The 16,552-nt window shown below is 51.3% G+C and overlaps 1 protein-coding gene across 5 annotated transcripts in view; it reads left to right on the top strand.

Annotated features, from left to right (window-relative positions):
* Positions 1 to 4,838: 4,838 nt before the first annotated feature.
* Positions 4,839 to 16,552, top strand: part of PGPEP1 (pyroglutamyl-peptidase I) — a 23,776-nt gene continuing 12,062 nt past the window's right edge. For 3 of the 5 annotated variants that reach the window (XM_017879446.1, XM_017879448.1, XM_017879450.1), the window contains exons 1-2: positions 4,839 to 4,969; positions 7,122 to 7,174. In XM_017879446.1, the coding sequence (XP_017734935.1) occupies positions 4,936 to 4,969; positions 7,122 to 7,174 (87 nt within the window). In that variant the 5' untranslated portion in view covers positions 4,839 to 4,935. Of the gene's footprint in view, positions 4,970 to 5,175; positions 5,248 to 7,121; positions 7,175 to 12,904; positions 13,048 to 16,552 lie in introns of those variants that run through there. The other 2 variants (XM_017879449.1, XM_017879447.1) reach the window with 2 other exon arrangements.

Below are 16,552 nucleotides of genomic sequence, written 5' to 3'. Positions count from 1 at the left end.
CCATGTTGCCCAGGCTGGTCTCAAGTGATCTGCCTGCCTTGGCCTCCCAAAGTGCTGGGATTACAGGCGTGAGCCACTGCACCTGGCCCACACCCGATTTTTTTTTTTTTTTTTGAGATAGTTTCGCTCTGTTGCCCAAGTTGGAGTGCAGTGGCGCAATCTCAGCTCACTGCAACTTCTACCTCCTCAGTTCAAGCGATTCTCCTGCCTCAGCCTCTAAAGTAGCTGAGACCACAGGCACACGTCACCACGCCTGGCTAATTTTTTTGTATTTTCAGTAGAGAAGAGGTTTCCCCATGTTGCCCAGGCTGATCTCGAACTCCTGGCCTCAAGTGATCCTCCTGCCTCGGCTTCCCAAAGTGCTAGGATTACAGGTGTGAGCTACCGTGCCTGGCCCACACCCAATCTTTAAATATTTTTTTAGAGGACTCCATTCTGACCTCTCCTTCCCCCCACTGCAGTTCATCTGACCCCCTCCCCTGTGCTGCTGGGTATATACTGTTGCAAACTATCCTAGCACAAGAAACTACACCTTGGCAGGTCCAGTGAGGATTTACTTTGGCTGGGATTGTCCTCCCCTAAGGAGGTGCCCATTTACTTCCAAACCAAAACCCAGCCCCTCCTGTGTGTGACCTGGGGCAGGTGGCTTAGCCACTCTGGGCCTCAGTTTCCTCACTTTGCTAACTGGGTTTAAAAAAAATAGTTCTTTAGCTAGGTGTGGTGGCAGGCACCTGTAATCCAAGTTACTTGGGAGACTGAGGCAGGAGAATTGCTTGAACCTAGGAGGCGGCAGTGACAGCGAGCGGAGACCAGGCCTCTGTACTCCAGCCTGGGCAACAAGAGTGAAACTCCGTCTCAAAAACAAACAAACAAACACAAATAGTTCCTTAGCCAGGTGCGGTGGTTCACACCTATAATCCCAACACTTTGGGAGGCCGAGGCGGGCAGATCACTTGAGGTCAGGAGTTTGAGACAAGCCTGGCCAACATGGTGAAACCCCATCTCTACTAAAAATACAAAAATTAGCCGAGCATAGTGGCATGCACCTGTAGTCCCAGCTACTTGGGAGGCTGAGGAAGGAGAATCACTTGAACCTGGGAGACAGGCTGCAGTGAGCCAAGATTGTGCCACTGCACTCCAGCCTGGGTGACAGAGCAAGACTCTGTCTTAAAAAAAAAAGTTCCTCCAAGCTGGGCACGGTGGTACATGCCTGTAGTCCCAGTTACTTGGGAGGCTGGGGCGGGAGGATGGCTTGAGCCCAGGGAGTAGAGGCTGCAGTGAGCTGTGACTGTGCCACTGCACTCCAGCCTGTGAGACAAAACAAGATCATATCTCAAAACAAAACAAAAAAAAAAACATGGCCCAAACATGATTAGGGCTACCAGTGAACGTCACTGGGGCAGCGAGACATGACTCAGTTTCTCCCCATCACTGCTGACTCTGCATGTTTTCATTCCTCCCAGTGCAATTGAGGAAACAAAAATCCACTGTCACTTCTCTCTCACCATATCCCCGACTTCTAGCAATGCACGTACTCCACACCAGGCACGTATGACATATTCAGGTTATAAAACCTGACTTTGGGTGAGTGGTTTTTTTTGTGTGTTTTGTTTTGTTTTGTTTTGAGATGGAGTCTTGCTGTGTCCCTTAGGCTGGAATGCAGTGGCACGATCTCAGCTCACTGCAACCTCCACCTTCTGGCTTCAAGTGATTCTCCTGGCTCAGCCTCCCAAGTAGCTAGGACTACAGGCACGTGCCACTACTCCTGGCTAGTTTTTTGCATTTTTAGTAGAGACGGAGTTTCACCATGTTAGCCAGGCTGGTCTCAAACTCCTGACCTCAAGTGATCCGCCTGCCTCGGCCTCCCAAAGTGCTGGGATTATAGGCATGAGCCATTGCGCCCGGCCAGGGCAGTGTTTTGATCTGCCCTCTTCTCCCACTTGGCTTGGACCTCATTCCCTGGCCAGCTCAGACAGCTCTCTGATGTTCTGCATTCTACCTGAAGCTGCTAAAGACCAAAATAGCCCACTGAGCGTGTGACCTGGGGCGTGGGCTTCCAAACAGGGCTCAGGGGCAGCCTAGAGAACTCTGCCCTTGGTGTTAGAGGAATTCGGGGTGGAGCCAGTAAACACCATAGTACCAGCCAGGCACAGTGGCTCACGCCTGTAATCCCAGCACTTCGGGAGGCTGGGGCAGGCGGATCACCTGAGGTCAGGTGTTCAAGACCAGCCTGGCCAACATGGTGAAACCCCCCCCCCGTCTCTACTAAAAATGCAAAAATTAGCCAGGCACGGTGGCAGGCGCCAGTAATCCCAGCTATTCAGGAGGCTGAGGCAGGAGAATCGCTTGAACCCGGGGGCGGGAGGTTGTAGTGAGCCAAGATCACGCCACTGCACTCCAACCTAGGCGACAGAGGGAGACTCCAACTCAAAAAATAAAAATAAAAATAAATAATAAGATTTTTAAAAATTGGCTGGACGCAGTGGCTCACGCCTGTAATCCCAGCACTTTGGGAGGCCGAGGCGGGCGAATCCCCTAAGGTCAGGAGTTTGAGACCAGCCTCAACATGGAGAAACCCCGACTCTACTAAAAATACAAAATTAGCCAGGTGTGGTGGCGCATGCCTGTAATCCCAGCTACTCAGGAGGCTGAGGCAGGAGAATTGCTTGAACCTGGGAGGCGGAGGTTGCGGTGAGCTGAGATCGCACCATTGCACTCCAGCCTGAGCAACAAGAGCGAAACTCTGCCTCAAAAAACAAACAAACAAAAAAAAATTAAATTAAATTAAAAAAAAATTAGCCAGGCATGGTTATATATGTCTGTAGTCCCAGCTACTTGAGAGGCTGAGGTGGGAGAATCGTTTCAGCCATGGTGGTTGAGGCTGCAGTGAGCTGTGATCGCTCCATTGCTCTCCAGCCTGGGCAAAAGAACAAGATCCTGTCTCAAAAAAAAAGAAGAAAAAAAAAAAAAATCAGTGACCCAAGTCCAAGGTCCAGCCCTGTTTCTGAAGATGTGGCCAGAAACTCAGCTTTCATTTTCTGCCTGTTTTTAGAGGAATTCTGGTCTCTGATGAAAGTTGGCAGAATGTGCCTGGGGACGTGCTGGGTGTTGGGATGCAGCTCTAACAGAACAACACGTCCTTCCCTGGAAGTTCTCATCTCTATGTCAGAGGAAATGGGAAGCCAACCAGAGAGGCTGTGACTATACTAAATGATTTCTGCTTAATACTACCTGGGGGGGCCAGAGGCGGTGTTTCATGCCTGTAATCCCAGTACTTTGGGAAGCTGAGAAGGGTGGATCACCTAAGGTCAGGAGTTCGAGACCAGCCTGGCCAAGATGGTGAAACTTCCTCTCTACTAAAAATACAAAATTAGCTGGGTATGGTGGCACTCGCCTGTAATCCCAAGCTACTCGGGAGGCCAAGGTGGGAGAATCGCTTGAACCCGGGAGGCAGAGGTCGCAGTGAGCCAAGATCACACCACTGCACTCCAGCCTGGGCGACAAGAGTGAAACTACGTCTCAAATAGATAAATACATAAATAATTTCTGTTTAATAATACCTGGGGTACTAAATAATCTGTACAACAAACCCCCATGACACGAGTTTATCTATATAACCTGCACATGTGCCCCATAACTTAAAAGTTAAAAAAAATTAAAAATGATTTCTGGCCAGGCGTGCTGGTCCACATCTGTTATCCCAGCACTTTTGGGAGGCCAACGGGGCAGACTGCTTGAGCTCAGGAGTTCGAGACCAGCCTGTGCAACATAGTGAAACCCCCGACTCTACAAAAATACAAAAATTATCTGGGTGTGGTGCCACACACCTGTAGTCCCAGCTACTCAGGAGGCTGAGGTGTGAGGATCAGTTGAACCCTGGAGATCAAGGTTGCAGTGAGCTATGATTGTGCCACTGCACTCCAGCCTGGATAATAGAGTGAGACCCTGTCTCCAAAAATAAAATAAAAGAAAATAGAAGAGACAGAGAGAAAGGAAATTATTTCTGAGCTTTATTGCTATAAAGAGGATGGAACCAGAGAATAAGATGGAAACACTGGGGGGTAGCAGTGGAGTCATTTCAGCCACGGAGGGCCAGAAGGAACCCTCAGAGGAGGTAATAGGATAGCAGGGAGGTGACAGCCAGAGAAGGCCCCAAGGTGAAAGTGACAGTTCACCCCTCGGAGGAGGAGGTGACAGCCAGGGAGAGGAGGGCCCCTGGGAGAAGGAGACATTGGAACACTGGAGCTGAGGCCTGAAGGCGGCCAGCTTCACAGGTACCTGCGGGGTGTGTTCCGGCAGAGGGAACAGGAGGTGCAATCGCCCTCTCCCATTAGCCTCCTAGGACCATGGGGTCCTGCAGAGAACCTTCTGGCACCACACAAATGTGGTTGCCGTGTTTTTCCTTTTTTACTCCGTCCTCCCCTACCCCCGCCAACTCCCTGGCCTGAAAGCCGCTCCTGTGACCCCTCGAGGTGAGTGACCTCGGGGAAGTGGCAATCTGTGCCTCAGTTTCCTTATCTGGAAAACGGGCCTTGCTCACGGGGACTCCCCTCCCTAATTCTGGGCAGTATGCATGCATAGGGCAGGCCTTCAATGAACTCTTATAGAATAAAGGACCGGCTCGTCCCCAGCACCTGGCTCAGTGCGTGTAAGCAGCTACACCCTACGGCATAAGATGTTCCCATTTTGCAGACGGGGAAACGGAGGTTGGGGAGGACGGTGATAGCCGTCGGGGGCGGGGTTCAGGGTCGGAGGCGGGGCGCAGGGCGCGCACGCTGCGTCTCGGGCCGGGGGGCGCGCACGCCGAGCGGCTGACCGGGGGCGTGGAAGGGGGCGTGGAAGGGGCGTGGCCTCGCGGGGCCAGGAGGCTGCCGCGGCTGCAGCTGTCGCGCCAGTCGGAACAGAAGCGGGTCCGAGGCGCACCCCAATCCCGCCATGGAGCAGCCGAGGAAGGCGGTGGTAGTGACGGGTACGCTGGCTGATGGGGCTGTAGCGGCAGCGGCCGGGGCAGGGGCGGGGCGGCTCCAGGACTGCGGGGCCGGGCGGGGCAGGTGTTGGAAGTCCTCCCAGATTTGGAAGGTGTCATCGCCGGCGGGAGCCCTGCGCAGCCCAGGCTTCCTGGAAAGTGAAAGAGGAGGAGCCTCGGGGGTCCCAGGGTCGGCAGTCAGGGCAGTCAGGCGCGGAGATTGGGGGGCCGGGCAAATGCCTGGAGCCGCGCAGGTCCCCCTGGCGTCCTTTCCTCCCAAGGTAGGGATGGTGACCCTCCTGGCACCTGCCTGCTCTGTCTGGCCTGCGGGCTGGACCGGACCCTTCCTCCCTGCCCCTTCCGAGGTCCGGCCTGTCCCCACACCGAACCCCCCCCAACACCCGGCCTCAGGGGACAAAGGCCGATTTGCGGGCAGGAAGTGTCCCAGTGACAAATGAACCTCCCAGTCACTGCTTGCTGCGTTCTGCGCTCGTGGGGGGCTGCTCCCCCAAGGCAGGGACAGGTGGGAGTCCGGGGACCTCGGGCGCCGGGGCTCTCCCAGCTGTCCCAGAGACTGTCTTCAGCGGAAACCTTTTGTGTTTTGTGCCGGGGCTGTTTGTTAGTGAGTCAGGGCCCCCGCTGTCACCGACTCCCCCTCACCCCCAAACCAACTGTTCCTCCTCTCTGAGACTCCGCCTCGGGGCCACGTGGGGCGCAAACTTCCGCTGGGGCCTCAGAGTCAGGGAGTAGGGGGTGTCATTTTGACCTGCTGTCTGGAGGGGTCAGAGTGGGAAATCCAGCAAAGGTGCACACAGGTGTTTTGTGGCTGTTGAAGGGAGGTTGAGGCTGATCCTGGAGATTCAGGGAAGAAGGAAGAAACCAGGCACCTGCTTAGCAGGTGTGTATAATTGGGAGGAGGGTCACTGCCCCCACCCCCTCCAGCCTTCCTTTATCTGTTTATTTATTCCAGCACTTTTTGAATGAGCTGATTACATCTTGACTGTCTCCATTTTGCAGAAAGGGAAACTGAGGCTCACAGAGGTCATCCAGTTTGTGAGGGGCTGAGCTGGGACTCAAACTTCGGCTGTACAGAAGGATAAAGTTAGGAGGCTCTCTTCTGAGCCACAGCCCCTACCTGCTATCCCAGGCTACAGCATCTCTGCATAGCATTTATATCCTGTGGGATCACTGTCCTAGATGGACCGTATTTTTTTGTTTTGTTTTGAGACGGAGTTTTGCTCTTGTTGCCCAAGCTGGAGTGCAATGGCGCCATCTCAGCTCACCGCAACCTCCGCCTCCTGGGTTCAAGCGATTCTCCTGCCTCAGCCTCCTGAGTAGCTGGAATTACGGGCATGTATCACCACAGCTGGCTAATTTTTTCTACTTTTAGTAGAAACAGGATTTCACCATGTTAGCCAGGCTGGTCTCGAACTCCTGACCTCAGGTGATCTGCCCGCCTCGGCCTCCCAAAGTGCTGGGATTACAGGTGTGAGTCACCACACCCAGCCCCAGGTCTGGATTTGAATCCCAGCTCTTTCACCTTCTTGCTGTGTGACCTTGGGCAGCTAGCTTCACCTCTCTGTGCTTCAGTCCCTGCTCCTGGAAACTGGGCCCAGGAAAAACCCTTGCCTGAAAGGGGACGTGGCCAGGCAGAATGCCAGGAAGATCACTTAGCACAGCCTTGGGCGACTGTCATGTTTTGGAAAGGGGCCTGGAGTTTGAGCTAGCAGTGAGGAGGGTGACAAGGTGAAATCTAGACAGCCCGTAGGGCTCATTCCTCATTTGGTGCCTATTCAGGGCATTTCGGGACAGTGACACAATAATTTTAGGTTGGGTCAAGGGGAACAGAGGAAGTGGAGACAGGATCAGGGCAACCTTTTCGGAGGCAGAAGAGACCTCTGGACCCTGGCTGAGCATGAGGGGCCGGCGGAGGTGAAGACAGGAAGGGACTCGTTGACTACAGAGTGGACAGGTGCAGGACGGCGGCTCTGACGGGCCTCCAGGTGCTCCCAGAACTCAGGACCAGGCCCGCAATGTTGTCCCTGGCAGCTGCGCCCTGAAGCTCCTTGCTTGCTTCTCCAGGTGGGAGTAGCGGCCAGGGGAAGACTGGGAAGGGCCATTTTTGGGTAATATATTGCTTTTCCTGTTTTTTCAGGATTTGGCCCTTTTGGGGAACACACTGTGAACGCCAGTTGGATTGCAGTTCAGGTAACTTAGATCCGGAGGGTGGGAATCAGGCTTGGAACTGGGCACTCCCACCCCGCAGAAAGTTATGGCATCCAAGAAAGTCTCCTTTCAACAAAACTTTTTTTTTTTTTTTTTTTTTTTTTGAGACGAAGTCTCATTCTATCACCCAGGCTGGAATGCAATGGCACAATCTCAGCTCACTGCAACCTCCGCCTCCTGAGTTTAAGCGACTCTCTTACCTCAGCCTCCAGAGTGCCTGAGATTATAGGTGGCTGCCACCACACCCGACTAATTTTTGTATTTTTAGTAGAGATGGGGTTTCACTATGTTGGCCAGGCTGGTCTCGAACTCCTGACCTCAAGTAATCCTCCTGTCTCAGCCTCCTAAAATGCTGGAATTACAGGCATGAGCCACTATGCCCAGCCAGCTCTTACAAAACGATGTTGGATCCACATATCTTCCTGGATAGTAACCACTGGAGCACACATCTGTTGAGTATTTGTTTGCAGCCCAGAACTCTGAATCCTCCCAACAACCCCTGCATAGTAGGTATAGTTATTCTTGCGCCCACTTAACAGAAGAGAAAACTGAGGCCCAGAGGAGAGACAAAGGGAGTTCTCTGAGGTCACACAGCCAAGAAATGGGAGTGGCATTGCTTCAGAAGTGCCCCAGGCCCCGGCCAGCGGCCAGATCTGGGTCTGGAGGGCCAGGTGTGGATATAAACGTAGCTGGTTTCCAGGACACAGCTGTTTATGTTGGTGCTGGCGTCTACCTAGGAATTATCCAACTCTAGGATCTCCCTCTTTTTTTTTTTTTTTTTTTTTTTTTGAGATGGAGTCTCACTCTGTCACCCAGGCTGGAGTGCAGTGGGGCTATCTTGGCTCACTGCAACCTCCGCCTCCCGGGTTCAAGCAATTCTCCTGCCTCAGCCTCCAGAGTAGCTAGGATTATAGGCACCCGCTACCATGCTAATACCGGCTAATTTTTGTATTTTTAGTAGAGACAGGGTTTCACCATGGTGGCCAGGATGGTCTTAAATTCCTGACCTCAGGTGATCCACCCTCCTCAGCCTCCCAAAGTGCTAGGATTATAGGTGTGAGCCACCACACCTGGCCAGGATCTCCCTCCTTTTTAACAAAAATTTTTTCCATTGACTCAGACAAATCGTGACTCAGGTTGGTTTCTGAACAGCCAAAGTGAGAATTCCCTGGTATGTTTTGGGCAGGTAATTCATGGTTTCGGAAGGACCAGGCAGGAATATGGGAGGTGGGGTGGCAGGGGGACATGTCTTGACCTTGTAGGAAGGGGTACAGTGAGCCTCGCTGTCACCTTCCGGCAGCTGGGGGAGGGAAAGATGGCATATTAGGGGCTGAGGGGGGCTGTCATTCCGGGTGCCCTGAACGAGATGCCAGTCTGCAAAACCTTTCTAGTTTCTTTTCCAGATGGAGTATTTTGTAGGGACAGGCTGGGGAGCAATGCACAGAGAGAAACAAGGAAGTGTTTTTTCCTTATATAAATCAGACCGGCAGAGACCAGAGCCAAACTCCTGTTTATCCTAGCCTACTTGCTGCCTGATTGAAAGTAACCTCTGTTCCCACTCCAGAATCCTAGATTTGGAGAAAAATCTAAGTTGAAACCTCAGCGTGGCAGTTCCCAGCTGTACCTCCCGTCTTTTAATCACCCCCTTCCCTCCCCAACTTAAGACCTCAAAGTTTTGGCTGTTTCCCTTTTTTTTTTTTTTTTCTTTCCTGCCCACTTTGTGAACGGGACGGAGGGATAGGGTCCCGGGACCCTGCAGATGGGAGCGTGCCCGAGGCCCTGCCTGCTCACCCACTCCCCGGAGAGCCAGACAAAAAGAAACAGCGTGTTTCTGAAGACTTGTGTGTCAGGCTTTGTGCAGATTTCAGACAGGAGCCTTCACGGGGCTGAGTGGACACAAAGCCGGGTGTCTGAATTCCTGGGCCCCAGACATTTGTGATCTGCATCTAAATAGAAGAAAAATCAATTAAACAATCTTTGGAAATCCCTCTGAGCTTCGGGGCTTCTTGGATGGTGAAGGATGGCAGGTTTTTGTCCTGTGGCCGGAGAGGAAATAGCCCTTCTCCTTGGTTATCCTCTCTCCAGACCTGCAGTTTCCACTTTTTGCTTTCTTTCTTTTCTTTTTATCTGGAGACACCGTTTCATTCTTGTTGCCCAGGCTGGAGTGCAGTGGCACGGTGTCAGCTCACTTCAACCTCCACCTCCTGGTTTAAGCGATTCTCCTGCCTCAGCCTCCCTAGTAGCTGGGATTACAGCTGCACACCACCACGCCCAGCTAATTTTTAAATTTTTAGTTCAGACGGGGTTTTGCCACATTGACCAGACTGGTCTTGAACTCCTGACCTCAGGTGATCCGCCCTCCTCGGCCTCCCAAAGTGCTGGGATTACAGGCATGAGCCACTGTGCCCAGTCCCACTTTTCGCTTTCTTCCTGAAGTTTAGGGCACAAGATTCCGCAGCATTCCCCTGCTAAAAAGATGCCAACCTTCTTAGATCTGATTGTTTCACTTAAAACAAAACAAAGTTTAACATATATACACCCAGGACACTCATTAGTGAAATTTTAGGCCTGGCACGATGGCTCACGCCTGTAATCCCAGCACTTTGGGAGGCTGACATGGGAGAATCACCTGAGGCATGGAGTTCGAGACCAGCCTGGCCAACATAGCAAGACCCCATCTCTACAAAAAAAATACAAAAATTAGCTGGGTGTGGTGGCACATACCTGTAGTCCCAGCTACTCGGGAGGCTGATATGGGAGGATGACCTAAGCCTGGGGAGGTAGAGGCTGCAGTGAACCCTCGGTGTCACTGCACTCCAGCTCAGGTGACAGAGCTAGACCCTGTCTCAAAAAAAAAAAAAAAAAATTTGACCAGGCACAGTGGCTTACACGTGTAATCCTAGCGCTTTAGAAGGCTGAGGCTGGTGGATTGCTTGAGGTCAGGAGTTCAAGACCAGCCTGACCAATATGGTGAAACCCCATCTCTACTAAAAATACAAAAATTAGCCGGAAATTGCTTGAACCCAGGAGGCGGAGGTTGCAGTGAGCCGAGATTGTGCCACTGCACTGCAGCATGGGTGACAAAGTGAGACTCCGTCTCAAAAAAAAGAAATTTTATATATGTGCCCTCCCAAGGCCAGGTCAAGATCTCAAACATTCTGTGGTTCTTCCTCGCATTCTTCACAGAAGCGTCACATAGCCTCTTCCCAAGTACTCCCAAGCCCTCCAGTTGTAAACCTCTGCAGACTTTTTTGTGCCACTAGGTGAATTTTGCCTGTTCTAGAAGTTGGCGGGAACAAGCGGCTTCCAGGTCCCACACCTCTGTGAGAACCACCCCTGGAGTTGCTGCCTGGTTCCTTCTTGTCCTGGATTTGCCTGTTAGAAAGGTGTCACTGCTGGATGGGTTGAATCCATTTCTCCAAAAAATGTGCCCCGGAGTGTTGTTGGTGTAATGCAGGCAACTGTTGCTAGTGTCATCTCCACCCAAAGATGGGTGATCTGTTCTGCGCTGTGGGTGGCAATTGCTTCCTGCCCTGACGGATTTTTCAGAAGCTCCTCCTCCTTCAGGGACCTCCTAAGTACTTCTCTGTGTCTCTCTGCTCTTGCTCCTTCTGGGTCTCTCTCTGTCCCTTTCCCCTCTTCTCTCTATCTCTATTCATCTCTGTGTGTCTCTTCATCTCTCTGTCTCTGTCGCTTTCACCTCTCTCTGTGTGTGTGTCTGTTTCTCTCTCTTGTCTCCTTGTATCTTTCTGCCTCTCTGGGTTTCTCTGTTTCTTCCCACCTCATCCCCTCTTTCTCTCTCCGTTTCTCTCTTTCTCTCTTTTTTGTTTTTTGTTTTTTTGAGACAGGGTCTCACTCTGTCGTCCAGTCTGGAGTGGAGTTCAATGGTCGATTGAATGAGTGAGGTGAGCGATCTCAGCTCACCTCATCCTTGACCTCCCGGCCTCAGGTGATCCTCCCACCTTACCCTCCCAATTAGCTGGGACTACAGGCATGCACCACCACACCCAGCTAATTTTTTTTTTTTTTTTTTTTTTTGTAGAGATGATATTTGGCCATTTTGCCCAGGCTGGTCTGAAACTCCTGGGCTCAAGCCATCCTCCCTTCTCGGCCTCCCAAAGTGTTGGAATTACAGGCATGAGCCTCCATGCCGAGCCTTCTCTGTTTCTCTCTGTCTCTCTCTGGGTCTTACTATCTCTTCCCCTTTCTCTCTCTTTTTATCTTTGTTTCTCTCTGTGTGTCTCAGTTTCTCTCCCTGTGTGTGTCTCTGTCTCCTTTTCTCTTGCTCTCTGAATCTCTCTTTCCCCTTCTCTCTCTCTCCATTTCTGTTTCTCTCTGACTCCATCTCTCTGTCTCTTCTTTTTTTTTTTTTTTTTTTGAGACAGGGTCTCACTCTGTCACCCAGGCTGGAGTGCAGTGGTGCCATCTTGGCTCACTGCAACCTCTGCCTCCCGAGTTCAAGCGATTCTCCCATCTCAGCCTCCCAAGTAGCTGGGACTACAGGTGCATGCCACCATGCCCAGCTAATTTTTGTATTTTTAGTGGAGACAGGGTTTCACCATATTGGTCAGGCTGGTCTCGAACTCCTGACCTTGTGATCCGCCCACCTCGGCCTCCCAAAGTGCTGGGATTACAGGCAAAGTGCTGGGATTACACTGCGCCCGGCCTGTCTCCGTCTCTTCTGATCCTCTCTCTTCGTCCCCTGGGCAAAGTCATACCCACAGCATAGGTGGAACTGTTTCCCACCCACAGTGTTCAGGAGGTGGGAGTTGGGGTACAGAGGGGATCCCCCCTTGTCTTTCCTGGGATGGTGGCTACCCCCAGCACCCCAAGCAGGAGGCACCATGTATCTTGTGTGTCCCATCTCCCCTCTCTCTCAGGGTGGACTGGAGCACTGGCTGTGTTTCTCTTCTGAGGAGGCGCAGGTGCATGTTAAGGGCCGGGGAGCTCTGGGGCTCAGGGCCGTCTGGGGTGTCTCTTGCCCAAGCTGGGTGAGGAGGACCCGGGTCACAGAACTTGGTAACATCACAGGACAATTGCTGCCACAGTGAGTCTAGACAGACCTGCTAAGGATATTACCAGGGAACAAAGAGGGTCTTTGTCGTGGGGTCAGGGGAATCGGTCAGACGAGGCTGCGCGGCGGGGTCCTGTCAGGTAGATGGGGTGTAGACAGTGGGGCGTCTGCCCGAGCCCCGTCCTTTCACGGTGTATGCTCTGGTGGTGCGTGAGGCTGGGTGTGCTCCCAGCAATGTGATGTGGGACTGGGGGTGCCCTGCGTCCCTTCTCCCGGAGGAGAACTATCCAGCCCTGTTGGAACAGAGTGTGTTCAGAGGCTAAGACTTCAGTCAGATTACCAGCCATGCACTTCCTTCCAGTGCCAGATACACTGTATGGCAGGCGGCTCCCCACTGTTACCCTATTTAAAATTGAGGAATAATTTACATCAGGCAATGTGAACAGACCTTAAGTTTCCCCATCACTTTGGTGAAAAACTTTCTTTTTGTTTTGAGATGGGGTCTTGCTCTGTTGTCCAGGCTGGAGTGCAGTGGCACAATCATAGCTCACTGCAGCCTCGACCTCCTGGACTCCAGCGATCCTCTTGCCTCAGCCTCCCAAGTAGCTGGGACTTAGGCAGGCACCACCATGCCTGGCTAATTTTTTCAATTTTACTTTTTGTAGAGATGGGATCTCACTATATTGTCCAGGCTGGTCTTGAACTCCCAGGCTTAAATGATCCTTCCACCTTGGCCTCCCAACGAAGCTGGGATTACAGGTGTGAGCCACCAAGCCCTGCCATCAAGTGGGTCTTGCCAAACACACACATGAACACCTCTCTTGTGACTGCATGCTTTGGGGTATGTGTATATATGTTGGCAGTGGTTTTCTCTTTCTCTCTCTCTTTCTTTCTCCTTCCTTCCTTTCTTCCTTCCTTCTTCCTTTCCTTTCCTTTTTCCTTTCCTTTCCTTTCCTTTTTCCTTTCCTTTTTCCTTTCCCCTTTCCCCTTTCCCCTCCTCTCCTTCCCTTTCTTCAGAATCTCACTCTGTCATCCAGGCTGGAGTGCAGTGGCGCAATCTCAGCTCACTGCAACCTCCGCCTCCCGGGTTCAGGTGGTTGTCATGCCTCAGCCTCCCGGGTAGCTGGGACTCGGCTAGTTTTTGTATTTTTAGTAGAGACACGGTTTCACCATGTTGGCCAGGCTGGTCTTGAACTCCTGGCCTCAAGCAATCCTCCTGCATTAGCCTCCCAAATCGCTGGGATTACATGTGTGAGCCACCCACCCCTGACCCTGTTTTTCTGAATATAGCTTTCCCTGTTGACTTTTAAAGTCACACATCCCATGAGACTCAAGGCATCACCTTGTGCCCATTAGGGAAAAGACAGAAAAGAGGCAGATCTGTTGATATGGGACTATGGGTTGTTTTATTTTATTTTTTGATTTTGTAAAACATTGACATGGTTCAAAAGTCAAAAACATGTGATGAGTTTTTTGCACAGAAGTCTCCCTCCTGTCCCCATCCCCCCTCCCATTCTTTCCTTGTCCAGAAGGTGGCGCAGTCTTGCCATAGGTCATGCCTGGAAATCCCTCCAGGTTGGTCCAGAGGTTACTCAGTCTTTTAAATATTTTAATTTTGTTTTTAATTTTGATGAAATCCAGTTTATCGATTTTTTTCTTTTATTGTCTGTGTTTTTTGTATCATTTGGGGTGTGGGGGCTTTTTGGGGTTTTTTTTTGAGATAGGGTCTCACAATGTTGCCCAGGCTGACCTTGAACTCCTGGCCTCAAGTGATCTGCCCCAGTAGCTGGGATTACAGGCATGAGCCACTGTGCCTGGCTGCTGATTTGTGTTTTGTTTGTTGGTTTGTTTTGAGACAGAGCGAGACTCTGGCTGGAGTGCAGTGGTGCGATCTTGGCTCACTGCAACCTCCACCTCCCAAGTTCAAGCAATTCTCCTGCCTCGGCCTCCTGAGTAGCTGGGGCTACAGGCACGCACCACCACTCCTGGCTAATTTTTTGTGTGTTTTTAGTAGAGATGGGGTTTCACCATGTTGGCCAGGCTGGTCTCAAACTCCTGACCTCAAATGATCTATCCGCCTCGACATTCCAAAGTGCTGGGACTACAGGTATGAGCCACTGCACCCAGCCTGCTGATTTGTTTTTAAGAGAGAAAAGAGCTCTGTGGGTCTCCTCTTGGAGATTAGGGGAAGATGCATTTACAAACTGTAAAGTTTTCTCCTCTGGGACGTATTGAATATGAGGTGGGAAACCAGGCTTCAGTGTAATGATCTCTCTCAATAGCAATTATGTATTGACTGATCTACAGTGCAGCAATGCCCTGTTTGGCGTTTATTCCCCACCCATCAGCATGAGAAGTTTGCATGAGCACGTTTACTGCAGCATGGCTTTACAATAAGGAAAATCAGAAGCCACTTAGATGTTCCAATGTAGGGGAATGTTTAAATCCATGGTGACCAGTTTCTGAGATGGAGTATTACACAGCAGAGAAAAGGGTACGCTGAGATCTCCGTATAGTAATGTAGATAGATCTCCCAGATAGACTGCTGAGTGGAGCAAACACAGTTGCAGGATAAAATCAATGGCTTGGCACGGTGGCTCATGCCTGTCATCCCAGCACTTTGGGAGGCTGAGGTAGGAAGATCACTTGAACCCTGGAGGTCAAGGCTGCAGCGAGCGCTGATGGCGCCACTGCGCTCCAGCCTCAGTGACTGGAGCTGGACCCTGTCTCAGAATTTTTTTTTTTTTTACTGACTATGAATGGAAAAGCAGCAGTAAATCTTTTTGAAAACTTTACTTTTGGCCAGGCGTGGTGGCTCACGCCTGTAATCCCAGCACTTTGGGAGGCCAAGGCGGGTGGATTATGAGGTCTGGAGATGGAGACCATCCTAGCCAACGTGGTGAAACCCCTCTCTACTAAAAATACAAAAATTAGCCGGGCATGGTGCTATGTACCTGTAATCCCAGCTACTGGGGAGGCTGGGGCAGGAGAATCACTTGAACCCAGGAGGCAGAGGTTGCAGTGAGCTCAGATCGCGCCAGTGCACTCCAGCCTGGGCGACAGAATGAGATTCCATCTAAAAAAAAAAAAACTTTTAAGTGCTGTTAGACTTTATCTCAATACAATTTTTTTAAAAGGATAAAATCGAGCCAGGTACAGTGGCTCACGCCTATAATCCCAGCGCTTTGGGAGGCAGAGGTGGGCGGATCACCTGAGGTCAGAAGTTCGAGACCAGCCTGACCAACATGGAGAAACCCTGTCTCTACTAAAAATACAAAATTTGCCAGGCGTGGTGGCGCATGCCTGTAATCCCAGCTACTCGGGAGGCTGAGGCAGGAGAATCGCTTGAACCCAGGAGGTGGAGATTGCGGTGAGCGGAGATCGTGCCATTGCACTCCAGCCTGGGCAACAAGAGCGAAACTCCGTCTCAAAAAAAAAAAAGATAAAATTGATGTAAAAACAAGCCAGGTGTGGTGGTACATGCCTGTAGTCTCAACTAAGGCTAAGATGGGAGGATCACCTGAGTCTAGGAGTTCAAGACCAGCCTGGGCAATGTAGTAAGACCCCATCTCTAAAAGCAAAAATACTATGGGATTTCTCAGGTGTGTGAATAAGAAATTAGAAACAGGTCTCCATGGGGCTGAGTGCAGTGGCTCCTGCCTGTAATCCCAGCACTGTGGGAGGCCAAGGGGGGCGGATCACTTGATCTTAGGAATTGGAGACCATCCTGGCCAACATGACGAAACCCCGTCTCTCCTAAAAATACAAAAATCAGTTGGTGTGGTGGCGGGCACCTTGTAATCCCAGTACTCGAGAGGCTGAGGCGGAAGAATCTCTTGAGCCTGGGAAGCAGAGGTTGCAGTAAGACAAGATCGTACCACTAAATGACTTTTGATAATCCATCTCAAAAAGAAAGAAAGAAAGAGAGGGACTCACGCCTGTAATCCCAGCACTTTGGGAGGCCGAGGCGGGCGGATTATGAGGTCAGGAGATCGAGACCATCCTGGCTAACACGGTGAAACCCCGTCTCTACTAAAAATACAAAAAATTAGCCGGGTGTGGTGGCGGGCACCTGTAGTCCCAGCTACTGGGGAGGCTGAGGCTGAGGCAGGAGAATGGCATGAACCCGGGAGGCGGAGCTTGCAGTGAGCCGAGATAGCACAACTGCAGTCCAGCCTGGGCGAAACAGCAAGACTCTGTCTCAAAAAAAAAAAAAAGAAGGGAGGAAGAAACAGGTCTGCATGATGTGTGCCGTGCCCTGTCACCTCTGTGGTGTGAAGATGGGAATGAGGTTTGTTAAGGGAATGGATAGTGGGATCTTTGAAAATATAATTTATCTTTTTTTT

The sequence above is a fragment of the Rhinopithecus bieti genome, unplaced genomic scaffold, assembly GCF_001698545.2.
Source record: "Rhinopithecus bieti isolate Rb0 unplaced genomic scaffold, ASM169854v2 scaffold_9899, whole genome shotgun sequence".
NCBI classification, from domain to species: Eukaryota; Metazoa; Chordata; class Mammalia; order Primates; family Cercopithecidae; genus Rhinopithecus; species Rhinopithecus bieti.
Note: the sequence above shows the minus strand (reverse complement) of the source record. Positions and strands in the feature narration are given on the sequence as shown.